This window comes from Epinephelus moara, chromosome 2 (assembly GCF_006386435.1).
Source record: "Epinephelus moara isolate mb chromosome 2, YSFRI_EMoa_1.0, whole genome shotgun sequence".
NCBI lineage: Eukaryota > Metazoa > Chordata > Actinopteri > Perciformes > Serranidae > Epinephelus > Epinephelus moara.
This window is the reverse complement of record NC_065507.1, coordinates 19149944-19177098: the sequence shown is the minus strand read 5'-3', so window position 1 is coordinate 19177098 and position 27155 is coordinate 19149944. Positions and strand designations below refer to the sequence as shown.

General features: G+C 41.6%; 1 protein-coding gene across 7 annotated transcripts; it reads left to right on the top strand.

The window, feature by feature from the left end:
• Positions 1-949: 949 nt before the first annotated feature.
• On the top strand, positions 950-27155 carry septin4b (septin 4b). 7 transcript variants are annotated; one of them, XM_050062541.1, is made up of 13 exons: positions 950-1212; positions 10965-11090; positions 12789-13133; positions 13508-13604; positions 13729-13815; positions 13929-14052; positions 15341-15475; positions 18034-18151; positions 18260-18361; positions 19120-19216; positions 20788-20974; positions 21597-21696; positions 23225-27155. In XM_050062541.1, exons 1-13 carry the CDS (start codon positions 1177-1179, stop codon positions 23291-23293), a joined length of 1623 nt encoding a protein of 540 aa, XP_049918498.1. In that variant the 5' UTR covers positions 950-1176; the 3' UTR covers positions 23294-27155. The 7 variants fall into 7 exon arrangements, with proteins under 7 accessions (XP_049918498.1, XP_049918538.1, XP_049918515.1 ...); XM_050062558.1 differs by lacking the exon at positions 950-1212 and adding an exon at positions 8979-9097 and having other exon boundaries at positions 23225-27154; XM_050062575.1 differs by lacking the exon at positions 950-1212 and adding an exon at positions 8982-9097 and having other exon boundaries at positions 10972-11090; positions 23225-27154.

Below are 27155 nucleotides of genomic sequence, written 5' to 3'. Positions count from 1 at the left end.
CTCTCTGCCTCTCTTTCTCATGTTAAACTGGAATACTAAAGATTAAATTGCAGACACAAGCTGAGCTGTTCAAACCAGATCTCTGTGGTTTAGACAGTGTCGGGCTGGTGTCAGTCACTGGGACAGTCACAGTCTCTTAAACGTCTCTTTTTACAAGTCATACACTAAATAGCAGCGACTCATTGAGCTCATTCACTTCTGTACTGGAGCCAGAGCAATAACTTAATCACAGACTCCTAATTCCTTAAGAATGAGTGAGTATTATAAGACTTACAAAGCACAGAGATCCATCGAGATTAATGGAAAAGCTTTGTGCTGTGGCCCACTTAAGTGTGTGTGTGTGTGTGTGTGTGTGTGTGAGAGAGAGAGAGAAAGAGAGAGTGTATTAGATAAAAAGATTATTTGTAGCATGTAGGCCACAAGTCACCTCTCCTCCCCACCATGGACACACACACACTGATTCCTCTTGTACCACTCTGGCCCTGGCACTGCCAGCTGGGAGGTCTGGGCTGGATGTGACGGCCATTGTAAGAAGTCCTGTGCAGTCTGCTGTTGTGTTCCTCTGATGCTCAGACCACATACTTTTGATTATTCTTTATTGTTATTCCAGTTGTGGTTAATTTATCTACACTATTCATTCATGCACATGTGCCAGTGTCAGATTGTGTCTGTGATCATCTATCTGTTGTGATCCCACATGTGTGGCTTTAAGATTGAGGGCACGACAGGCTTGAAGCAAGGCGGCAAGGCAGATGTTGTCGAGCTCCCCGCAGAGCATCACCTCCTCTGAAGTCGGGACGTCTCCGCAGACGCGATCTGCCGTCACTTCAGCTGCAGCTCATCTGCATATCAGCTGCAGATTGGCCCAAACATGAGAGCAGGGTGGAGCTTTTGAAATACTCCAGATGCAGAGTGGCGGGGATCGAAGGTGTACCTGTTTTTAAGAAAGACGTTTCCAGTCCAAGTGAGTGGGGTTGGGGGGAGTCGGGAAAGAAAACTGGATGCCATCTGATTGGTGAGGCAGGGAAAATAGGTGTGCTTATGTAACGTGGGGTGCCCTGAAACTAAAGAAGTGACACTCAGTCTGAGGAGCTTTTCAAAGGCCTTTTCACTGGCTTCTTTCTCTTCCCTGGCTGTCTGGTGAAACTAAAGGAATACTGGCTCTGGAGGGAGAATATGGCAGCAAATTCAGAAGCAAACAGTGACACAGAGGTATGTGCTCAGTGCTTTCCTTCTAGTTGACCCTGCAATTAAGTGCATCTCTTTGTGGCTTTGTTTTTTTCTTTGTAACCATCCAACATAGTCGTCTGTGGCTGCAGGTTTCCCCTGTGTGTATACAGTATACATGTGTCAGAGAATCCTCATGAGCTGGAGCGTCCACATGAATGCATGTGACCAGGCTTTGTGCTCAAATATGAGCGTGTAAGTAATGACAATTTTCTGCTAAGCTACAGAGAGGACTATCTGTTTTCCACATGGCTGAACACAATGGAGTTTTCCCTGCTGTCTACCTCGAAGATGTTAAAGCACGCATGTATTGATCAGGTGTGACAGCTTAATGCATTGAGAGTGTGGTGAGTATCATAGCCTCTGATGGTGGAAGACTGACAGGAATACATTTGGGGCGGTGATGCACGTGGCTTTAGTGCACTGCCATCTTTTTTTAATCTTCCTCTGGCTTAAATTATAAAGCACAGAGAAACTTTAAGTCTTGTGTTTTCTGTTGCGTTGGATATGTGGAGTTTTGGTCACGTGGAAATTTGCATCAGCTCTATGGCTGTGGGAGTGTGTGTGGTGAAGAGGGACTATTTCTGTCTCTCTCTCTCTCTCTCTCTCTCTCTCTCTCTCTCTCTCTCTCTCTCTCTCTCTCTCTCTCTCNCTCTCTCTCTCTCTCTCTCTCTCTCTCTCTCTCTCTCTCTCTCTCTCTCTCTCTCTCTCTCTCTCTCTCTCTCTCTCTCTCTCTCTCTCTGTACTGGGCCAGCTTCACACAGAGACCTGCTATAACTATCCAAACAACCACAGTATTCACACAGAGCGCACATGGCTCACTTCACCACCTGCTACTGGCCTTGCCACAAGGGGAACCTCACTGGTATTCAGCCTGTGCATTCCACAACATTCACTTTTTTAAGAGGAATAAACACAGAGCGTTGTTTCGGGTGTGAATAGCCACATTTATATTCATGATTTTTCTTGAAAAATGTCTAAGATTCAACAGGAGTTTGAGATTAGAGTGTAGATAGATTCATAATTGCAAGCCAGCGTACAGTTAATGTGCATTCCTGCCAACAGCGGCAAAGCCTGCCAAGCAAAAATGATTTAGCATTCATTGAATAATAGCATAGTAATTATTGTAGCTGGGTTATGAACGACTCTGTCGACTGCATTTCCTCCCAAGCTGAAATCGGCTTTCATCATAGGTCAATAACAACACGCTGTATAGTTTCTTTATGACTTCTGGCAGCTTCTGATTGCATTTCCCATGTCATACAGGGAACATTTGAAGTGGGCTTTCCCCTGAGAGCTGTGTTTCATGCAACAAATCATCATCCATCAGCACTGTGGCAGCCAAACCCACTACCACGATCCAACAGTAACAAAGCAGCAGAGTCAACCACACAACTTGTTTGTGTTGAGTTGGGTTTCATGTCCTTCAATTGTTTCTCAGGGACTGCATGGGCTTCAGCCCCACCGTAAAACATATCCCATATCTCTCTGACATACTCAAGAGGCTACTTACAATGGTCTCCTTGATAAGCTTTGACTGAAAAGGGGTAGCATTTGTTTCTGTAGTTGTGCGGCAACCCGCCATTTCCCCCTCAGACTGCTTATTAAAGTTCATTAAAAGTATTGGATCCCTTGGTGCTGGACTGTATATGCAATAATACGCTCTGTGGTCAAATTTCTGCTTTAGCCCCACTTTATTCGAGTCACATGACGAACAGGATAATGAAGGCCAGCATCTCCTCCAGAGCGGCGATCTTGAATTGTGCACAAGTTCAGCATGTGAGTCTGTTAAGAGGCATCTGCACACCACAAGTGCAGTTTTATCAGAATTGCAGGAAATGCCAAATAAGCAGCTGTTCACAGAGTAAAATATGTTGTCATTACTTAAGGCGTAACGTTCCTTTCCACATACCTTTGTTTCATTTCCATTATGTCTCATTTATTTGGCTGTGTTGAAAATGTTTTAAGTAATGTGAGGAAGTCTTTAAGTGGACTTGTCCAACTGTATACGACAGCTTATTTGTCACAAAGTGGTTCTGCTTTTGTGTTTCTAGCCTGTCTGAGACATTTCCAGTCACGTGTGTCACTCCAGGGCCTCAGCCACTTTATGCCACTCTGGACCAGAACCAGCCACACTGAGGTCTCACCTGGTCTCAGGCTTATTTATTTGGTTTCATCATTAACAAACTCTGCATGGCATCATTGCCGATAAAGGTTGCTTATTAGTCACGATGAAGTATCCCTCTAGAGGAACTGAAATGTCAGTTCGGCCAGTTATGGAAATTGTAATTGGATCAGGTCTCAGCTGTGACTCGTTCCGGTGGGAGACTCTGAGTGGCCGCTTAATGAAAATGTGTGAAATTTATGTCAGAGCCAACTTGCTTTTACTCTACTTATAGAAGTCACGTCATGTAATTAATATCACAGAATTAGGATGAGAGGACATTTCTGTAGATCTGAGACAAAGTAAGGCCACAGTTTTTTGTTTTAAAAGAGGTCGAAGTCTGGTTTGTTGGCTCTCTTTTCAAACTTTTAATCCACCAACCTTGTTGTTGTATTTTGAAAGGAATAATGGCCATGTATGGTATAGCTTTTTTGTGGTACTAGAGCTGCATCAATGTTTTGATGTTTGTATCAACAGTCAGTCATGTGTTTCATATATTGATTTATCTGCTACACACACGATAGCCTGACTTTGGTTCTCTGTTGGCTGTGATCTGGAAGTAGATATGCTTTTCAGTTTGAACAGGCTGTTATATAGGAAATGCCTGCATATCAGAATGGTAACAGAAACACACAGTTGTCACGAAACACATAATAATAATAATAATAATAATAATAATAATAATATAATAATAATAATAATAGAATTTAGCAACTTTCACAAAAATTAAATTCACAAAGTGCTTCACAAAATACAATCAAGCAATCAAACAATAAAACACGCAATCCGTAAAAACAAAGGCAGACAAATAAAACAAAGCAACAAAAAGAAAGTAAATCATAGAGCAAATACAGGCCACTGAGGCATCAAACAGAGACATACCAGGAAACAAGCACTGGACAATGTAGGGTGGAACAAAGACCATTTTGAAGAGATGGGTCTTCAGATGTGTCTAAAGAGACCGCAGACCGTAAAACTAATCGAATAGAGTTCCATAGTGTTGGAGCCACTTCAAAGGCAGGATCACCTTTTGTTTTCACTCTGGAGTTGGGGACAGACAGTAGGTCCTGTTCTGATGGCCAAAGGGACCTACTGACAATATACACCAATCAGCAAAAACATTAAAACCACTGACAGGTGAAGTGAACAACATTGATCATCTCGTTACAGTACAATGTTCTGTGGGGATCCCTGGGTTCTGACATTCATGTGGTTTCCACCTGACATGCTCCACCCACCTAAACGCCTTTGCAGACCAGGCATCCACCGTCATGGCAACAGCACTCCTCAGTAGCTGTGGACCCCAACAGGACAACGCGCCATGCCACACCACAAAAACTGCTCGGAGTGGTCTGTGGAACGTGACAAAGAGCTCAAGGTGTCAACCTGCCCTCCAAATTCACAGATCCCCATCTGATCAGACATCTTTGGGACATGCTGGTATCCCAGCTCACAACCCACAAGACTCAAAAGATCTGATGGTAATGCCCTGATGCCAGACACCAAGGGACACCCTCCAGAGGTCCTGTGTCCATGCCTTAACAGGTCAGAGCTAAGTCCGGTCCAAGGAGCGCCCACCGTGGATCGGGGGTATCCCTCAAAGGTACGATCAGGTTGGGATCTTGGGTATTTGGAGGTCAAGTAGCATCCACATGAATTCTAGGACCCATGGTTTCCCAGCAGAACATTGCATTGTAACAAGATGATCCATGTTATTCACTTCACCTGTCAGTGGTTTTAATGTTTTGGCTGATTGGTGTATGGATGGAAGAGATCACTGATGTATTCAGGTGTCTTACCGTGGGCGGCTCTACATGTGAGAACGAGTATCTTAAAGTGAATCCTGAACTTGATGGGAAGCCAGGTTAAAGAAACTAGAATGGGATTGAAGTGGCTTGACCTGTTGGACCTGGTTAAGCGTTCTGGATTATTTGAAGACGGTTCAGAGAAGATTTGTTTAGATAAGTAAAGAAGAAAGAAAGCATGGATAATCATCTCTAGCTCAGGACAGACCTGAGCTTTGCAATGCTTCTTAGCTGAATTTAACAGAGGTTTGGGTCAGTGATTTAACATGATGATCAAAATGCATGGCCTGATCAAAAATAACCCCAAGATTTCTTAGATTTGACCGTATAGCTGACGAAAGGGACCCGATACTCTTTGAAGCAATTCAATCTGAAGCAATTATCAGAGCCTCTGTCTTGCCACATGCTGGACTTTGAATGATTTTAGGACGTTCTACATTTGATGCTTAACTAATATGTAATGTTTCAGTGTCATTTCTGGTTGATTTGAGGAGTTACAGCACAAGACCCTGAACAGTCAGACTTCCACCTGCGTTGTGTTGGATCTGTGGAAAACTGGAGTCCAGAGAGTGACGCAAAAGAGCAATTCAGTGGGATTAACTTCAAGCAAAGGAATCGAGTGCTGCTGCTTCTGTGTGACAGGAGAAACTCAGATGGCTTAATAAAGTTCTGGACTAGTGGAAATGTTTGCATGTGGAAAAAGCGCACACAGTGAAAAGTCTGATCAAATCTCTCTCCTCAGTTAAACTTCTGAGATTACTGAAGCGTAATGATTCTCCCGTATCCCTTTTCCTGAAGCAGGGAACGTTAATACAAACATCAACTCCTCAGCTTTTCCTTCTTCACACAGCTGTGTGCCAGGAACACAAAGTAGCTGTGATTGGAAAGCATGATGTCATCAATAAACTCAACACAACAAACACTTTTGTTCTTCAACTGTGTTTATCTTCTTGTTCATTGTCTCTCTTGGGAGATCCAAGAGATTTCATGATATCAAATATAATGTAGAGCTCACGAGAAAATTGTTGTGTTTTTGGCCACCTGGGCAGACTTCTATGAAAAAAGAAATATTCCACTAACAATGAAATTCCTTCCCTTCTCGAATGCCTCGAACCCTTTTCAGCTGTAACTGTGTTGTTTTTCCAAAGACTTAAATATCAAGACTAATAACATCATGGACTAATAACCTGGCTGGTTCAGCGGGAGAGGAAAAGGTTTCACCGTGTTCCAGTTTTGACTTTAGAGTGCTTAGTGGAAAGTGAGTCTCCTACCTGCACACAGTAATGCCTCATCGCTTGGATTTGAAGACAGTGTAACCAGATAGTATGTGCGGCTTAGAGAAGAAAGCAGCGTGAGCCAGCTCAAAAGGTAGGGTCAGCTTTCAGGAATGCCATCGACAGAAAGTGGTTAGAGTTTTAAATTTAATGAAAAGTGTAGACACATACATGTACGTTTTAAATTTATAATGTGTGCGTAAAAAATGAAGGAAAAATGTTCAGGGACTGGCAAAGTATGATATGTGGTGAGGCTGTTAAACATTAATCATCCCAGACATTTTGTCATCATGGTGCTGTGTGTCTCGTAAAGACAAACACCCCGTAGAGTCGAGAGTCACTTTTTGGAGCAACTTGCTGCATACATTTGCATATGAATGAAGAAGCCTCCTTAATGCTTAATGTGGTACATGAAGACAAGTACGTTGGTATATAAATAGTTTCTAATTAATCCATTTATTGGCTTAATTAGAGAGCTCATTAGCTTAGAAGGTTATGTTTAATATATCATTTCTGATTATGATGGGGCTTTAAAGGGATACTTCACCCAAAATATGATTTGAATCCATTGTATATCAATTACACACCCTGTTACGTTGAATTTGTGCAAGTGAAAGGGGGCCTCGTTCAGCAACAGCAGAACTATGTCAGAATCTGTTTATCTGTTTACACACTCATACACAGCTTGTATATAATCCAAGTCGCATTTATCATGTCATATGCTCAGTCTTTGCAAACTAGAATGTGGAAGCTCATGCACACCGTCATAACTTGTAGACAGGTGCGTAAGAGAAAATTGTCCATAGATGTAGAGAGGAGATGACTGCAATAGTCTTTGAATGGCCTCACCTGAGCACGACATGATTGTGCCAAGTGGGACATGCTCCTGGATCGACATGCCACATTGCATTCCTGGACCAGCATTGCAATCAACCAATGACAACAGCACTCTGACATCATCATCAGGGTTAGTGAGGAAGGCTACGCTAAGGACTAAACTTGCCAATAGATGACAATATTAGCAAGTTAGTTTGCTAACCAGGCAGGCTATGCTTACGTTTAAGCTTACCGTAGCCCATTTAAAACATGTGCGATCTGGGATCATTTTTTGTTGACCCAGGACCATCTTCATCATCTTCATCCGGCTGATCCAGGAACATCATTCCCATGTTCATTCTAGATAACTTGTTTACGCTGATCTTGGACCATCATTGCCATGTTGATCTCGAATAGACTTGCTTATGTTGATCCAGAACCATCACTGCTATCTTGATGTCGACATAAACATACTATCCAGAATCCACGTGGCAATGATGGTCCCTGATCAACAAACAAATTATTCAGGGTCAACATGACAGAGTGGTCCTGGATCAACATGAGCGCAAAAATCTTGCAATCTTGCAAAAATAAAAAAGAAAGGTATGGTAAGGCTGTAAAGACGGAGGGAAAGGTGTTAATCACACATATTTGCAATGGAAAAATTAGATTATCCATACTCTGTGTTAGCAAACAATATTGTACCCTATTGGCAAGCTTACGTAACAGCGTAGTCTACCTACTTAGCAAGCTAAGTAGTCAAAGTTGTATTAACAAAGACTAAAGCATTTATTATTTTGCACAAATCAAGATCTGAAGGTGGTGATCTTACCCGTACATCTAAGAATAAACTTTCTGACATTGTAACTATGGCAAGTAAAGTACTTGGCAAGCCACAAAAGCCCTTGACCCAACTCTTTACAGAGAGGACGAGGAAGAAAGCGAGGAGTATCTTAGCAGATAGCTGCCACCCTCTCTTTAGCCAGCTTGAGCTCTTGATCTCCAGGAGGCGCTGTAGAGTCCCTCTTGCAAACTAAAAATGTATTTCATATGTCCTTCATCCCAAGTGCCATTAGTATCCTTAACTCAATAAAGTGGCTGATGAGTTTTAAACCACAGGCAGACAATGAGCTGATGTGATGTAGTAACTGTTTTGTAATGACTTGACTTATTGACTTTGTCTGCTTTTTACATTGTTGTCTTTTGTGTTGAGCCGAAGACAAATTTCCAGCCATGGTGGACAATTAAGACTTATTCTATTCCTGACAAATTAAACATAACATGGAGTGAGTAACTGATATACAAGCTGCTCAACTTGCTTGTCTTACAGTTGGCACTCACTATACGGGTTTGTTATAACTCTGCCTTTAATACTGAGCCATCAGTGTATTCGTATGTCGGAGTGTGTCTGAAGCAGTCATAGCTAATGGCTCATATTAGCCATGGAGAAGTAGGAGGAGGTCTGAATAGCATTAATTTTCTGCCTGTGTTGAGAAATGTCTGATAAACAGCTCTACTGCTACAAGTTGTCGGTAGGTTCAGCATTAGAGCATGTACTTGGTGTGTCGCCTGTGAACGGTTGCGCGTGGCTCGTCAATGTTGATGATCAGTTCCCCGGGGCACTGAGCAGCTCGATGGGGCTGAAGGGCGCTGTGTCCTCTGGGATGGAGGCGTATAAATGCTGGAGCCTCCAGTCTCTGCTTCCTGCTGCTTGCTGGAGTGGGCATGAAGAGCAGTGTACACAGGGGCAGAAAGAAGAGAGTTTACGAGCTGGTAAAAGGTACCACAGGTGAGGCACTGCAAGAGAGGAGGTGAGGCTCTGTGTAGACGGAGGGGTCGGGGTGAGTTTGTGATGCAGCTTGTATGATCCACTTTACTAAAGAAGGCAGCGATTGTGTTTTAATGTTGTTCCTGTTTACCCTGCAGTTGTGATGTTAGCAAGTGATTACATGTAATATTGGTGAAGACAATCAGCTCACTTTTTACACCAACATCAAGCAAAAAGTAGTGAACTGAGTGATAAAGTTTTTTAGTTTTTCTGCTCCGAAGCTGTCAAAGCTTTGCAATCGAACGTCTCTTCTATGTGGGTCACAGGATCCACCATGTTGGACATTGATCTCTGCGCTTTGATTGTGGCACAGGAAAGCAGGTCACTGATTTCCTAAACTGTGAAACTATCAATTTCTCCTCTGCCCTAAAGCTCTGGATCCCAGCATAATTAAAACTGTAGGCCATGGATGGAGGACGTAAAGCATGCAGAGGTGACAGAGAAGATTTTAGAGGATTACATGACAAGCTTTTTTAACTTTGGTTGAACAGTAATGGAGGGATATCAAACTTAAGATCATTTGTCAATCGAATGTTTTACTTTAAATTTGAAGGACGCTACAGTGGGGCTCTTAACGTGTGAGGGAATAAAGCAAATGGCGATGAATCCAGAGTGACGCTAAACTAGTGATGGGTGAAAACGAATTTATAACGTTGCAATGTAGTGCAGGCATTGACTGTACAAGCGAGGAAAGATTACATCAGACTCGAGTTGAGACCTCCACCAGCCAAGGCACAGAGCATTCACATGCTTCTTAGGTAGTTGTTTTTTCCAACTTTGGTGCTTTAACCTGTCATGTGGAAACAAAATGGACGCAACAAAGATGATGTGTTGTATGTATAAGGAAATAGATGAGTCATGAAATATGAGGAACTCATTTTTCAGATTATTCCAACTGCACATGAATGCAGCACAAGGCTGTGGAGATAACTGGGATGTCTGCTACTTGCCCTTCAAAGTTGGTCAGTGACATTTCTTTAAAAGCGTACTGACCCACATACAAGTGGGAACTGAATCAGTGAATCAAAATGGATATTTAATCTTTATGTAAACTTATACATGATGGCTGGTAATGCATTGAAGAGAGGTTTTGTGTGGCAGGCAGCACTAGCTGTCGAACTTACATGTACTTTAACAGAGTGTCATAGAGGAACTTGACAGGTTTGATACATCTACACGTGTCAACTTGAACAAATGGAAACTGTAAAAAGGATCAGTCCGCCCATCACTACTGTAAACATGAATGAAATCTTTGGGTAGAAACGTGACTCTGTGTATTTTACTTTGCTGTTCATCAAACATTCAGTGACTCCCTGCATTATGTAACTGCGGCTGGCAGATAATCGTATCTGCTGGCACTGCTGACATTAGCTGGAGCGGTGCATTTTCGTTGGTGCCTGAAACACTGAGCAGAGCGATATCACAAGAACTAATAACATTAGGCAGCATTGTAATGGCAAGAGGCCAGATTGGACCAGCTTTGTACTGGAAGACTGTGGAAACAACCGCCCTCAGAATTCCATTATGCATCGCTCAGTCATCTCTCTGCTTGCTGGTATCTGCTCTGCAATCATACCATTTCCTGTGGTAAATGGTATGTTGTTGTTTCAGATGTCGTTACATTGGCTTTATTTAATCATTTGATTTTTTTTTTTTTTTCATCCTCCCACTTGTCTTCATCTTTGTTGCCTGAACACATTCACTCCTTTTGTCATATCGCTCCCGGCTCTTGAACCTCGTGCACCTAATTCCCTCATGGCGAACTCTTTGCTCCTTCCTCTCCCGACATCACCCTCACTGTTCTTTACCCCCATAAACCTCTCCACATGTGTGCTCCCTTCTGGTTGGAGATTGCAGAGTGCACTGTAGCCCCAGTTGCAATGGAGGACAGTGACCATGAGGCTCACTCTTCGTCAGACGAGCAGGACTCCTGCCCTTCCTCCCCTAATCACAGCAGGGAGCATAATGATGAACAGGTACCACTTACACCACCCAAACCCCCCTGAACTTCCTTCTCCCCTTCTAGTGGAAGTCTTTGACTGATTTGATCCATTTAACTTTACCTGATCAGGGTTCCCGCAGATCCTTAAAAAGTCTGAGAAGGCATTGACATCATTAATGTAAAAAAAATAAGGCCTTGATCCAAATGAAAATGTCTCAAATAATTTCTTTTAAGGCATAAAAATGCAGTCCATTTCAATCCATTTTCTAAGTCGGTCACAGGTAGACTTACTCATTTTGCGTCTGAACACCTGGTCAAGTTTGGCTTGATGAGGCTGGCTGCTAGCGCTAGTATCACAGCATCAGAGGCTGTTTTAGCTTGGGCCTCCAGGTTTGCCGATAAATACTTTGCGTTGAGGTGATATTTCAAGCTTTCAGACGCCACAGAGACAAGTGTTCCTATCAACACTTCCATCTGGGCGTTTTTTTAAATGTAAATGTTCCATTCACGGGGCCAAGCAGCGTCGTCTCATCTGCCTCCATCATGTGACAAAGCCACCTTGGCCTTCAATGACACACGAGGTCAAAGGGCACCACAGAGCGCAATTAGTCAACGTTATTTTTAACAACGTTTTATTTTTTCAGTGATTAATTAATTGAAATGAATGCGGTATTTTGACAGCCCTATTTGAAGTAGATCATCTAACTTTTTACTGGACTAAAAAAGTCACGTTTTATGTTACAATGAACATTTGGGCAAAATTTTTCTCAAACCTCAAATAATTTATGTAAGTTTTTTTAATGCGACCAACATTAGATTAAAAAAACCCTGCCTGGTTAGCATCAAGAAGAAGCAATAATATAAATAGGTTTTTTTCATACAGACCAAAAGTTGCATCGTCCTGTACCAGCAGCCCACACTACTTTTACCCCTCAGCTAATGCATAGTGCATAAACATGACACAAGTGCAGAGTCACAGTATGGGCTTACAGCTGGATTTAAATGGCCTCATTGCTTTCTGAGAGCCACTACATTATTTATCTTTGTGCTTGCGGAGCAGGGAGACTTTAGTTTGTGGTAACTGGAGTCCAGAATGTACAGCAGCCTACACTTCTGCTGTGTATCCTGTTACAAAGAAAAGCCCCACTTTGTTTTTAGCTTTGTGATAGTGCAACTGGCAATCCAAGAGTGAAGAATAAATGTATGTGCCCCTAAAGCCATGAGTTGTCCTTGACCTCTTATAACAACCATAAAGATGCCTTTTGCTTCACATTAGCTCTGCAAAATTTATGAAGTGGTCAGGAAATTTATAATCCGTAATGTAGGAAAACCTGTCTCTGCTTCCAGGAATGTACAGCTAAAAGTATGCCCAAGTATTACAGCTCATCCAGTGTTAGTTTTATAGTAATGAAATCACACACAGATCCCCTGAGATATATGGCTGGTATTATTGTTCATCTCTAATATCCAATCCATCCTCGTTAATGATGATAGAAAGTGATGACCAGCTGAATTATCCACTAAATGTTGCCTCTGTTGCATAGTTTTCATCACCAGAAAATACTGCGACCGTTTCTAAATGTGTGCATTTCCCACCCTCTGGATCTCCTCCCCCTCCACATCAACACCTGACCTTTACTCTACCCATCTTTGCCTCCGCCTTCTATTTTCTTTCCACCCATTCCTCTGCACCGCCTCATCCACCCCCTTGAACTGTGGCGTCCCTCTCTAGCACTCAAGCCATTCAGACGACTCAGAGGTGGAGAACATTATGCAAGACCCTCACCACCAAGGAGGGCACAGCCACCACCACCACCACCATGACCATGACCACAAGCACCACCCCCACCCCCACGACCCTGAGCCTCATGAAGCAGACAGGGGAGCTGAGGGCGAAGACCGCCCCCACACCCCGTCATATTTGCGTCCTCCCGTGGCGGGCAGGGCGCAGTCGGATTCAGGTTCAGAGCCCAGTTTACCGCAGAGCAGAAGTGTGGAGTTTGACTTGCCGTGCCCTGTCAGTCCCACCAGGCCCAGGAGTCCCTGGGGTCGGTTTGACCCATACAGCAATAATGAGGTAACACAGGGAGGGACGACAGAGAGGATGAGCACCATCTGTGTGGTTTAGCTCTGCTGTCAGGGCGATGCTGCTGTGTGCTGTCATGTGTTCATCTTCAGACCGATGAATGCAGTTCATGGGATGTATAGAAGTCCAATGTGTTGCTTTGTGTGATTAGAAATAGGTTGAATTTTGGTGGATCAGGTTGTGATTTGGGCTCTGTGATGGTAGCAGTGCTTTTCACTTGTCTTGTGTTGTTGACTTTATTTAGGTGTCAAACCTTTGTCAGAAAGTTGATGTGATTTTAACATGGACTGATAACAATGTTGATTATTTTTGGGTAATGTGTGCTTCCCTGATGTATTATTTAATCTTTCTGTTTATTTTTTTAGGACCAGGACAAGGAATACGTGGGTTTTGCGACACTGCCAAACCAGGTGCACCGCAAGTCAGTGAAGAAGGGATTTGACTTCACGCTCATGGTAGCAGGTAAATCCTTGTTTGGACATTAGCAGACATTCGATCCTAAGCCCACCTCTTACTTTGAAGAGACTGCCAATCATAAAGTCTTAAACCTCGCCCTTTTTTTATCTTTGTTGCTCTTTGTTTGAAGGCGAGTCTGGCCTGGGAAAGTCCACCCTGGTCAACAGCCTCTTTCTCACAGATCTTTACAAAGATAGGAAGCTGCTCAATGCTGAAGGTGAGGACGCCTCAGAGTTTGTTTTGTTTGTCTGTTTTCTTTTATAAACATTTGTCCTTCAATATGCCACGGCTGATTTTAAGAACAGTGGTCTGTCTGTGTCCTTTCCCCAGAGCGAATCACACAAACAGTAGAAATCACCAAACACACAGTGGATATAGAAGAGAAAGGTGTCAAACTGAAGCTCACCATCGTGGACACCCCTGGGTTTGGGGATGCTGTAAACAACACTGAATGGTACATGTCAAACATCTTTGATTAAAGACGTATTTCACTGCTAGAAAGAGGGTCATTACATGCAGCTCTATTCAGTAGAAAGACACAAATACTTTTGAAAAAGGTGCTATATGACCAGAGGACAGAGAAAAAGGGTTGTGTGGGCACTATGCTGCACCAAACCGATAAACGCTCCCACTGGTAAATGACATACTGTGCGCTCCAATCCCCATACTACCATACTATATAGTATGCCAGGGAATGATTTAGTATGTCTTAGTACATAGTATGTCAAATGCCAGGATGTTCTCCTGCATCCGATCCAATTTTGCAGTATGCAAGCCAGCATGCTCTTCTGGCTACTCTGACCCACTCCAGCTCTCCAGGTTGACCTCTGCTTCTAGTGAGCTTGCTTGTTATATCTCCATGGTAACAGATATTTGCGTAAGATGGTCAATGTTCAGGCCGTAATGTTATGAGACAGTAGTATGTCCCGATTGTGTGCATACTGCATGCATCAGTACGGACTTTTTAAGGGCAGTGGCAGTACCTACTATAAGTAAATAGAAAAAGTATGTGATTCAGAACGCACCCATAATGCAAGCTTGACCGTTTTGACACAGGAAACAATATGGCGGCCAGCTGGTAACTAACAATCTTGAATTACAGTTAAAAAGTTAAAATATGTCTCTGAAAATATTTGAGGCAAGAAAAGGGTAACACAGTAACCAAATCTTGGTTCATATTTGATCAGCGCAGCTTAGTTTTATCATTTGATCTCAGTTTTTACAATATAGATAATAGTATGGTGCCCACTTCCTGTTCACATATTCTCATATTACAGGTAAACGGTGCACTAAAATATGTTTCTGAAGACATTTTAGGTGAGAAATAGGTAATACGGTAACAGAATCTTGGTTTATATTTGATCAGCACTGCCTAGTTTTATAGTTTGAAGTGGTGAGCATACAAAAAATACAGAAGGACAGTCCGTAGTTTGAGCAACAGCCCTACAACCAACTCAGACCTGGTGGGTGATGCATTTGAGGTGGGAGATAAGCAGGGAGATCTGGGCACTGGTAAGATGGAGAGAAGTTTACCACAGTTCATTTACACATACTGCCCACATTGTTATGATACAAAGCCGGTTGAAAACAGGCAAAGTATTCCTTCCTGAAACTCCAAAATGACTCCATTCACAGATCACAGCTGGATAACTTAATTTTAGTTCTGCTGTGTTATAAAAGTCTTGTGCCGTACTTCGTCTGTTGCCTCAGAGACTGAATGTCCCCTTGTGTTTCTGCTCTAGCTGGAAGTCAGTGGCTGACTACATCGACCAGCAGTTTGAGCAGTACTTCAGGGACGAGAGTGGCCTCAACCGCAAGAACATCCAGGACAACCGTGTACACTGCTGCCTCTATTTCATCTCACCCTTTGGCCATGGGTATGACAGATTCTCAGTGCTCTCTTAGGGATTAGTTAACCTTCTTTCTTTCTTTTATCACCACTAATTATGGAGAATATTTACCAGTTTTTCCTGCAGTATGTGATGTCTGCTAACATTTGCATCCAACCTGTGACTGCCTTTACTTTCCCTAAATGGCGTAGTATATCACAACATTTCTGCATGCTCATACACAGCTTTTCCCTGCACACACACAACCACCTGAGTAATTGAGATTTATCACAAATGTCTAGCGCTCCAGTATTTACTTTCAGCACATTCAGCCCCATAAATTGTTAATACAGGAGGCTCTTGCCCGGAGTTAAAGCAGTTCTCGGCTGCCTTCAGGTGAATTTACATCTAGTGCAGAGCTCTCTCTCTAATCAATTGTTTGTGCTGATGTGGTGCTTTTTGCTGCAGTTGTGCACATGTACCGTTCCACATCACTGCGCTCATTAAAGAACAAACATGCTGTAGACCTCAAGTAATGCTGCAGTACATTTTATAAGTCACAGAGATGGAGGAACTGCTCCCTCTGGTGATGAGCTTCAGACATGACTCATCAGACACCAAGAGGTCACTTGGAGAGCAAACCTCTGCCGCAGCTGACTGACCAGTGACTTCGTCTTAGGTCTTACATTTAAATCGGTGTCTTCAGGCTGCCAACAAACAACTACAGTCAGGCTAAAAACAGGTTTACTGGTAGATGAAGTGATACATTTTTAGCTTTCTTTATAAAATATTTAGCGTACTGGCTTTACTGATATCTATAGGTAGTGTGTTCCATAGCTTTGGAGCGTAACTAGCAACAGCCACATCCCTGATTTTCTTTTGGCTGTTGCTGTGAACCTCCGATAAACCAGCAGCAGATGATCGCAGTGTTCTTGAAGGCAAATAGTTAACAAGGGAGTTAGCAATGTAGCCTGGTTTAAACCAATTTAGGCTTTGTCCTGTATATAAGGAGGAGGACCCTAAAAACAGTTCCTAAGTGTTGCAGGATCGAGTGCAGAGCATCTGAAACTGAGCTGATGTGCTCTCTCCTCTTGGTTGTGGTTAATAGGCGAGCTGCAGAGTTTTGAGTGTCATGAATATTTTGTCCAGCAGCAATCAAAGTTCAGTTTAGGACTAGATGTTACAATCCCTGATGCACACACTTGAAACTATGAGTGGAAGTGAGAGTGCCGTCTGGGGGTCAGAGTGGGAGCCAAAGGGTTACATGGATAGAAAAGTAGGAAAGAGCAAAGGGTAGATAGAAAAGTAAGAAGGAGCATAGGGAAGGCAGAGCCAAGGAGAGACGTCTGTGGGGACTGAACTCTCACCCAGCGGACTGGGCTGTACACTCTGCCTCCCCCTACTCCCTCATTTTGATGAGGGGGGAATGAAGAAGAAACTAACAGGAGAAAAATGTACCTAACTTTAATCAAGATGGAGTTTAACTAGTCAATTGGTGTTGCACATACTTAGTTAGAGTTGGAGACATGCTTGGGGAGGGCGTGGGAGCTTAAGGAGGGTAATCATCGTGGTCATCAGGTGGGTACCCTCCTTCACTGGTGTTTCGATGGTAGGCCCACGACACCTTCAGAGGACTCCTCTGCTTTCACTCCCCTTAACCCTGCTGTTGTTGGTGGCAGCTCAGGGCCCAAGTGATGCCTCTCCTCTTAATTCATAGCCACCGGCTTGCCTGTTCAGCTGCACCAAAGAGGGCTTTGATGGCCTGACATTGGACTCGGCCTTAAATTCCCATTTCTTAAAGCAGCCTGGTGGTTGACAGGCTGCTTTTTGTGGCTGCTGGGCAACCAACAATAAAAGAGACTGCACAAACAGGCTGCATACATAACAACCTCAAAAAAGATCTGAAACAAACATCGGCATATTTCATATCACAAGATATAATGCCATTTCATGTTGAAAAGCCTGGCTTTTTAAGATTGTGTGATTGGTCCAACAAAAAGATTTGGTTATAGACATGTTTTTTTGATGGTTAAGACTTTCAGACCAATTCCAGGAAGTTCTTGATGGCTATTGTCAGAACAGGAAAACAGAGAATCAACTGGCAAAATAAAATGAGCTGAGGAGGCACATGGGTAGAGAAGGAAAACAAATGTTTAATTGACATTTGGTCTGACAGTTTTATCAAGAGACAACTGGAAAGAAAAGCTCACAAAAATTTAGACACTTTTCAGTAATTTTCTGAGAGGATACCAGAGGATAGCAGAGCAAAGTCTACAAACCAATCAATTGCAAGTATCGGAAAACACAGCTAACGGAGGTGATGACAACAGGACATAGGCATGACATGTAGAGTTAATTAGTGCGCTGCATAATTGCAACGTGAAACCAAAACTAACCAATGTAACAGAAATATGAATTATGGTGATTCCAATATGTTTTAGTGCCATTCAAAGATTTTAAAGCATATTATAATGATTATCGGGATAACATTGTGAATCGCAGTTATTCTGGCCAGGATAAATATTGACGTGAATTTTTTATTTCGTCCTTTGCCTAATTGTATCTCAGTGTAGTTAACGTGCATGGATGTTTCCTGTGTCTTGTAGCCTCCGGCCTTTGGACGTGGAATTTATGAAAGCTCTTCACGAGAAGGTTAACATCGTCCCCATCTTGGCCAAAGCAGACACACTCACCCCCAGTGAGGTCAAGAAAAAGAAAATCAAGGCAAGGCTCATCTCCGTCAATAAACTGTTGATATGTTCACGTGTTTCAGCTCCTAAATGGGACTGTGATTACATACATGCTATTTCTCCGTCATCTGTTTGGCTGCAGATCCGAGAGGAGATTGAGCAGTACGGTATCAAAATATACCAGTTCCCCGACTGTGACTCAGATGAAGATGAGGACTTTAAGCAGCAGGACCTTCAGCTGAAGGTAAGAGGCCGAGCCGCCTGGTGTCTTTTCTTTCTGCTCCTTCTTTCCAGTTTCTTTCTTACAGTTTGGCGTTTGCAGGCTGCAGCGCTACACTTTTGTTGTCATGTGCAAAACTGGATGCTCACATGGATCATTCAATTGTCAAGAATTCACGGCACAAATAGCAAATATATCATCATACGTTTAATTATTATTTTTAGAAGAATTTAAAGTTTCATACACTTTTTTGTCCTGATCACATGAAAGAAGATTTTCCAATTAACAAAGTGTAGTGATGTAAAATGAATGTACAGCCCATATAACACAAGGCCTTGGCAGTCGGTCCAAAACTAACCACTCTCTTGATGACTCAACCATTTTCTGCTCTGCTGGCATCATAAGCTGGCAGCGAGGACACAGTTAGTGTGCCATTATATATCTCTTTGCTTCTGTCCTTGAGTAGCCACTGATAAGTGCACTGCGTTAACTGCAGCAGATACGTGACTAATGGGAATGAAAATGGGAGAACTGGAACAATGAATGAGAAGTTATGATTCATTTAATAAAAGTATGGAGGGTAGCTTTAGATGAGCGTAAGCAGAATTGAGAAAGAAAGGAATCACGGCACTGAGGAGGCAAATGTGGAAAGATAGCAACATAATTAACACATCTGCACTGCACCACTCACTGGTCACACCTTAACTCATCCACACCCTCCACTAACACATATCTTTGACACCTTGTTATAATTTATGGTCCTTTTCTGTTCTCCCAACAAGGAAAGCATTCCCTTTGCAGTGATCGGCAGCAACACGGTGGTGGAGGCCAAAGGGAAGAGGGTGCGAGGCCGTCTGTACCCCTGGGGCATCGTAGAGGGTAGGCGTGTTCTCCAACTTCATCACGAGTTAAAGAGTGACTTTGGTATTTTGGTATTTTCCCATGTTCTTGTGTCTGAGTGTGACTAATGGAGACAGCTATTTTTGAAATAGGTCCAGTATTGAGCGAGACTGCTGCAGCCGGGAAACAAGCTTCAGTGTAATCTCTCGGGGCAATATTGCACCGTCAGTTTATGTCAATTAAAAGTGCTTGTTTTTGACAACTTTATGGAAAGTGTCCCAACAGAGATAGACCTTTTGATTGAGAGTAAGTGTAAAGAGTAAGATTTGTTTAAGTAGAAACAGACCTAAATTCACTATTGTCAAACTCACCAGAGTCCATTTAAATAAACAGTAATTTTATCATCATAAAACACACTTTATTCAGAGTTGATGGAAACAAAATCCACAGTTCCAGCCAAAGTATGAGAGGACATGCCAACTCCCTAAAGCTGTCATGCCAAAACACCCCCAAAAATGGTTTCTGTCATTTTAGTAGTTCATATGACACTTGTGTATGTTGATAAGTTTGGTCATAACAGGTAATTTGATGTCAAAAAGGGGAGATTTATGTCATGACTGACAGCTGTGTATTGGAGGCAACTCAATACCAGAAGAGATTGCTACTTAGAATCAGAATTTAGAATTTATTTCAGTCTGCAAATAGAAATAAGAACATCATGTATTAATCTACAAATTCATGTAAATAAAGCCACAGCCTCTCACAGAAAATGGCATATAGTTAAATGGTACAGTGCAAACATTACAATAAGGTAATTTAACATAACCTGGGCACGTCTGCAGTCCGAAAAAGGTGTAGGCTAAAGCTACAGCTCATAACACCTACCCTTTTAACAGCATATCATATGTAGCAGTTAACAACAAAACGAACCAACTGTGCACTCTGGCTCGAAATGGCGTCACCAGTGCAACATGGTAGCGGAAATGGAGACGTGTCATCCTTCTTTATATACAGTCTTTGGTTCCAACAATCACCAACTCTGATTTGGTTGAAATAAACCTTTATTTCACCCAGTTAGGCATGGTTGGTTTGGCGATAGCGATTTTGGGGCTGTTTATGGTTAAACAAAAATGATCTTACACTTAAACAATAAGGTCGACCTCTGAAGGGATCCTTTCCATAATGTTGTCAGACACTTGGAGTAACAATCTGAGCCTGTCAGTGGCAAAACAAGTACTTACAGTGGGCGTACATTGATGCTTCACAAATACCCTGAGTGGTTACATTGCAGCCTGTGTCTCTGCTGCCAGCTGCAGCCCTCTCACTCAATACTTGACCAACTTCAAAAAGTGTTGTTCCCATTAGTCACTTAAACACAAAAACATTGGAAAATATGGTCCAGGTTGAAAATAAGTTACCCTACAGTTAAAGAATGTAAAACAAGTCTTTAAAGATGCTGCGTACATGTTGTATTGACTTGCATACAGTAAAAGTTGTGTATGTTCTCATTGATCCATTGCCTACATGATTCAGTTCAGTTCATGAATCAGCTGTTTTTTGACAAATGCTAAATGTACTGGTGAAACTGATCCTCACACTCTGGTTTGCAGTGGAGAACTCTGCACACTGTGACTTCGTGAAGCTGAGGAACATGCTCGTTCGCACACATATGCAAGACCTGAAGGACGTGACCCGGGAGACTCACTACGAGAACTACAGAGCCCACTGCATCCAGAGCATGACCCGCATGGTTGTGAAGGAACGCAACCGCAAGTATGCTAACACTGAAGCAAGCAGGTAGACCTGAAGCGTAGAAGTACTATTAGACATTGTAATGTCAAGAGATAAGAAATTTAGAAAACATAGACATTTAAAGACCAAATTTTTGAAGAGAAATCAGTTGAAAATAATTTAAACATTTGTTTTTTTTCCTCAGAGCTCTCACTCACCACACCCTTTATTCACTAGTAAGACATTCAGGTTTAAATCCTTTGAATTTAGGTATTTTTCAGTGCATCACCTCACATATTGTGCGGTGCAGATGACAGTTTTTGAGCTTGTTATGATGATTGGGATGAGTTTACTTGCAACACTGAAGATCAGCCGCAGCTCTGGCCTTTACCAGGTGTCTGCTTTGATAGTTTCAGCTAAGACATTCATGTCAGGGTGGTTTTATATTGCCATAGTCTGACAGAAACACAATATGTTTGTCTGCTGCCTAAAAGTTTTCATGTGATGGGTCTTTTATAGATCCTTAGAGCCACGTGTAATGCAGTTAAATCACTCAGTTTCTACCATTAGCAGTGACATGTCAGGTCCACATACACAAAGCATTTTAGTCTCACAATTTGTGATACAAAGACTGTGATCATTTTTCCCAAAACAATCTTTAAACATTAACTGATGAACTTCTCTGCAGTAAACTAACCAGGGAGAGCGGCACAGACTTCCCCATCCCCGCCGTGCCCGGAGTGTCAGACGCCGAGACAGAAAAGCTCATCCGAGAGAAAGACGAGGAGGTACGGCACGCCGACCAACCGCCGGACTCGCACCACCAACACGATCACGAATCCCAACACACTCCTGCCCACCATGAGCACTCAGACCCTCAGTCCAACGCAGAGACACATTTACATCTCAGAGAAATGCCCGATGAAGCCCTCTGAGTGTCGTTAGCTCACAGATTCTGTTTGTCCACACGCTTTCTTTGAAGCACATGTTTTCTGAAGCTGACGATGAGTAGCCTCAAAAACATGAATTTGTATGATTCTGCATTCAAACCCTGATTCCCTCTCCTCACAAGTCCTTTGGACCTTTGAACTGTGGGCAGGAAAATGTTTCATAATCCCACTTCAGTCGCTGCTTTTAACCCTGCGTTGGTAAAAACCTGCTCCATGGCAGGTTTTACACTGTCAGAGTGGTGCAAACACCTACACAAAGTATTAATAATGTTAGAATTCAACAATGATTTTAATTCCCCTGCAATTGTATTCAAGGGCTAAATCAAATTAGCATGAAATATGATATAAATTGTTTTCTGGCATTGTTAGAGTAAATATAATTCCTTTTAGGCTGCTAATATTTAAATTCTTCACAGTCCAGTCACTGAGCAGACATACATAACTGTACATGGTGTTCATTGTAATCGGTTATCATCTGTTCATGGTGAATAATAATAATAATAATAAGACGTTATCCTCCCCGTTTCTTTCCCCTTCTCCAGTAAATCTATTTAGTTCACTAAATAAAGACATCATTTCTCCTCAGTTGGTTTTATTTTTGTTTTTGTTTAACCATCTTTGGCAAGAGAAGAGAATTCCCACACACACTCCTGTTACTTGCAATTTTTTTTTTTTTTTTTTTTTTGCTTGTTTTCAACAGCATAACAACTTTAATACATTCAGAGTGGAATACCAAAATACAACAACTTGCCTGTTGTCCATTTTTAACCCCCCTCTCCCCCGACGTGCAATGAAGTTTAATGAAATACTAGTTTCAGTCATTAGAGCTCCATCAGGTGAAGTGACCTGAAGAAGGTCAAAGGAGCATGTGTATTGAAATAAACGTCATTGCAAGTAATAGGACAGTGTGCAGGAATTCTCTTCTCTTACCTACGGACATTTTCCTCATGCACACCTGTCTATAAGTTATTGAAGGTGTGCATGGGCCTCCACATTCTAGTGTAACCAACATTAAAATGTGGTGAAACATGATAATAGAGCTGCGACGATCAGTCATTTAATTGATTCATAGGAAACTGTTTGTTGTTATTCAAGCAAAAAAAGCAAAATATTTCATGTGTCCAGCTTCTCACGTGAGTCTGTTGCGTTTATCCTCTTACATTATATGCAGATAGCAGTTCCCTGCAGTTGTTCAGCACAGGTCACGTGATCTAGAAAGAAACTCACTGATCCCCGAGTGTTATCGATTTGTTGTATGTGCAGTCATGTGTAAATAATCAGCTTGTATAAAGCAGCTGCATCACCATGAATGCAACAGTAGACATGTAAACTCTGGTACTAACGCTCATCTCATCTCTCCCCACAGTTGCGGCGGATGCAGGAGATGCTGCAGAGGATCCAGGATCAAATGCACACTCAGAAAGACGGCTATTAACACAGGACAGCACCGTGTACATGCATCTCTGTAACGGGGATAAACAAAATTGAAATAAAGAAACACCACCTAGGAAACCTTTACTCCTCTCTAGAACATTGGCATCCCGACGTGTCCACCCAACCACCGCTCAACCTCATCAACAGCACGTTACACTTGGATCAGGGACCTGCGCGGAGGTGGTAAGATGTTCTGACATTTGCAGCTTCCCTTTATCCTTTCTGACATTATGGCACCACTGCTGCGACACACTCGACCCTCCACTTTACTGTCTTCTGTTCTGTCGTAACTTTGATTAAAAAAAGATGTGTTTGAATGAGCTGTCATGGTAAGAAGGGTGGAATCGCAGCAATCTGATTTCTCCAAATATCTGAACTTTATGTAGCCACATGATCACAGGGTTGTTTTATTTTTTACATGAGGTCTGATATGAGGTTTACATGTGGTGACCTGCTCAGATTTTTTTAAGCACACTTTTCTGGTGCAAGTGTTTATTTTTATTATCTCTATAGGTCAACATGCATACTGTAATAATTTAATTTTCTATATTACACTCATAAACCTTTGTTCTACTGTTTATCATATTGTATGTGTTCCTGGTTTTAATTTAAACGACACTGCTTGACTTCATGTACGGATGATTGTTTTATATAGATTTCCTGTCAGCTGAGGTTACTGCAGGTTCATTTGGTTTAATCTTAAAGGGGAACTTCACCCATTTTTAAAATCATACATGTTATTTCTGTGGTCTAAGACAGTCCAAAATGGTAAACATGAACAACTCTGTCCAGAATCCAAACACATAACTCAAATTTGTGATGTCATCAAGTGTAAAGTCTGGAGCTGCTCTATAGACAATGAATTGGGAGCTACGGCGTCCAGATTTCTCCTTAGTCATTAGTTCAAGGGCCACACAGTTTAATACATTCAGCATCATACATAGTTTGCTGTCACTGTCAAGTAGCTGCCCGTTAGTCACTCTTTCTACAGCAGGAAACAGCACTTCAAAATAAAAGCTCTGTGCCAGAAATTCACTGTACTTCAAAACAAAGTGTGTTTTTTACAAACTTAACACGTTTGTGAGTCACTTGCAGCCCATTCATAATGGACCTGCGACCCACTTTTGGACTGCAACCCACCAGTTGGGTACCACTGCTATAGAAGACAGGGGGAGCATAGTATAGACTGAATCACAATATCTGTTTTCCTATCTTTGGGGTAGAAAACCATTGTGCCACATATATAAAACCAAACGGCACTAAGCAAACACTGCCTCACTTGGTTAGCTTCTAGCCACCTAAAAGAAAATCTATATCAGTCAAGGTGTACGCAATATTTAGAGTCTTGTTACCGCTTGAACTTGCTGTCAGACAGCCATTTCTGACGTCAAACTGAAGCCATTATCTCACAGACACTCCATTAAAACAGTAATCTTACTGTGCAGTTAGTGTGTAAGATAAAGCAGTAAAAATATTCCAAAGTTAGCATACATTTAGCTGATACTGATATTTTTGGTGGCTAAAATATATGCTGCTGTGGCCCCTGTCCACAGCAGCATATTGCTTAGTTTCTGTGCCACGAAAGATGCTAGCAAAGAAACACAGTACATAAAATAAGTACAGCAGAAACGTCAGATAGGCCGGACCAACATGTCAAACTATATATCTTTAAACATTACAGTTAGGGCTGAAAATGACAACAGAGATATAAAAGTTTTCTGATTTCACATACCGTAAAACTTCAATTAGTAGCCTGGGCTATTATATATTTTTTATTTTATTTTATTAAATTGCTGAACTCAACAGGCCTCTATATGAGACAGACTTTTAATTCCTATCACACAAAACTGCTGCACTGCAAAGATATGTCGATGTTGATGGAAACCAGTGTGAATATTACTTGGTTAAAATTTTGGTTTCTGTAACATATCAGTTATGAAGAAGTTACCACTTTATTTGCGTCACTCTTGTCTTGTTTACCAGGCCGGTACATTTGAAAGAATTATTCTCTGGTGCTCATGGTTTCAGTAAATTGAGCTGAACGATTGAATTGTAGAGAATCTTACAAAGCTAGCGATATGTAGCATCTTCATATTGAAAAAAGTTTAAACATTTATATTTGTATGCACGATCTAAGTAGCTAAATAACGTTAGCTTCAGCAGCTAGCAAACAACCTGGTTTTATACACGCAAAGAAGTTTTATAAAACATGGCAACCAGACCAGGCTTCTAATTGAGACAGGCCTTTATTTGTCAAACTGTGTAGCCACGACAGGCTAGTAAAAGTGACTGGGGGTTTGATTGGGACTAGGCTTTTATTTGAAGTCTTACTGGAGCTCTGCAACTCAAATCAGTTTCAAGTTGTCTACCCAGAAGTAATGGTTGTTGTTGTTAGCAGGATGAGGTGCTCAAGATATTTCGGTCTATATAGGTACATTCTCTGTTTCAGACCTTGTTATAAAAAAGTAAACAAACATTCTGTGGGTCCACAAAATCAGTCTCCTATTCATGTCTGTGGAGCAGCTCCTGTATACTTGATTACATCACAGTCTTAGACGTACTTAACACGTAATATTGATTAAACTTTCCTAGACCACTGAAATAACATATGGGAATTCTGAATATATGTGGTGTTCCCCTTTAATGCGAGGGTTCATTTAAATTTTGTTTTACTAGTGTCTGCATGTTTATCGTACAGTAGTTGCCACCTCTGCTGCCTGACAGCATGGATGTTTGTGGCTCCGCTCAGTGTTGGCCAGTCTTAACTCACTGCAGTGCTTATTGCCATATCAACATTTAAAATAATCCAACTTTTTACATAACAAAGGAGTCGTTATTATTTGGAGAATCCCCCCAAAGTCAGTTTATCTCATGAAAAAAAACACCAACAGTTCTCATGTGAGAGCTGGTGACACCTGTTACATGTTAGAGATGTTTCGGACTTTGATAAGACAAGACCCTTGATTTGCATGAGGTGAGTGTCCGAGGGAAGGGTCGCATCAAAGGCCATGCAGTGTATTTATTTTTGCATGTGTTGTGTGAAGGTTTCTCAGATTGCAGATCAGTTTAGTGATCGTAAAGGTATTTATGGGCAATGAAAATATGTAGCTACTTAATTGTTTGGGGGAAATATGTTGACAAGAGGTGGATTTTATTTTTAATGTTTTGGTTGGTTATAATTATGTCCTCGGTTCAAGGGAACCCACATGTTGGATGTGTTAACCTTAACGTTTATCTTGTAACCAAAGCCAACAATGACAAACTTAATTTTATGATTTTCCTTTTCAAAGTGTGAATTTTGTTTTGTACTGACATAAGGAATATAACTTATCAAAGCCAAGAGTAATGAACAAAATTATTGGATGAACTTGATTTTCTTGCTAATTGTTTCTATGTTCCAGACGTTATTTTGGAAATTGGATGTCTCTGCCATGTTGTGTGACCTTTGTTATATAAAAAGAACATTCCTTGAGCTTCTGTCCCAGAGTCAGGTATTACTTTTGTTTCTGAATTTGTTTTATATTAAATTTGTCTTTTGTTATTCTACTTTTTGGAGTATATTTATGTAATAAATTTATAAATGAAGTGTGGATGGAGAAGACAATATGTACAAATTCTAATATTGTAATAAAATATGAATATAATTTCATGGCTCCATCAGACACTGGGTTTTGCTTTTATGTTGTAAAAATGTATGCAGAATTGAAAGCTTTGTCTTAATAAATATGTTTCCCACATGAGATTTTCCACCATTAAACAATGTATTAAAGGTGACATAGTTTACAGTAAAATTAAGACTTGTGTTTACAGAGTTCTGAATTTAGGACAGATGCTTCTTTGAGGCCCATGTGGCACCGGCCCCT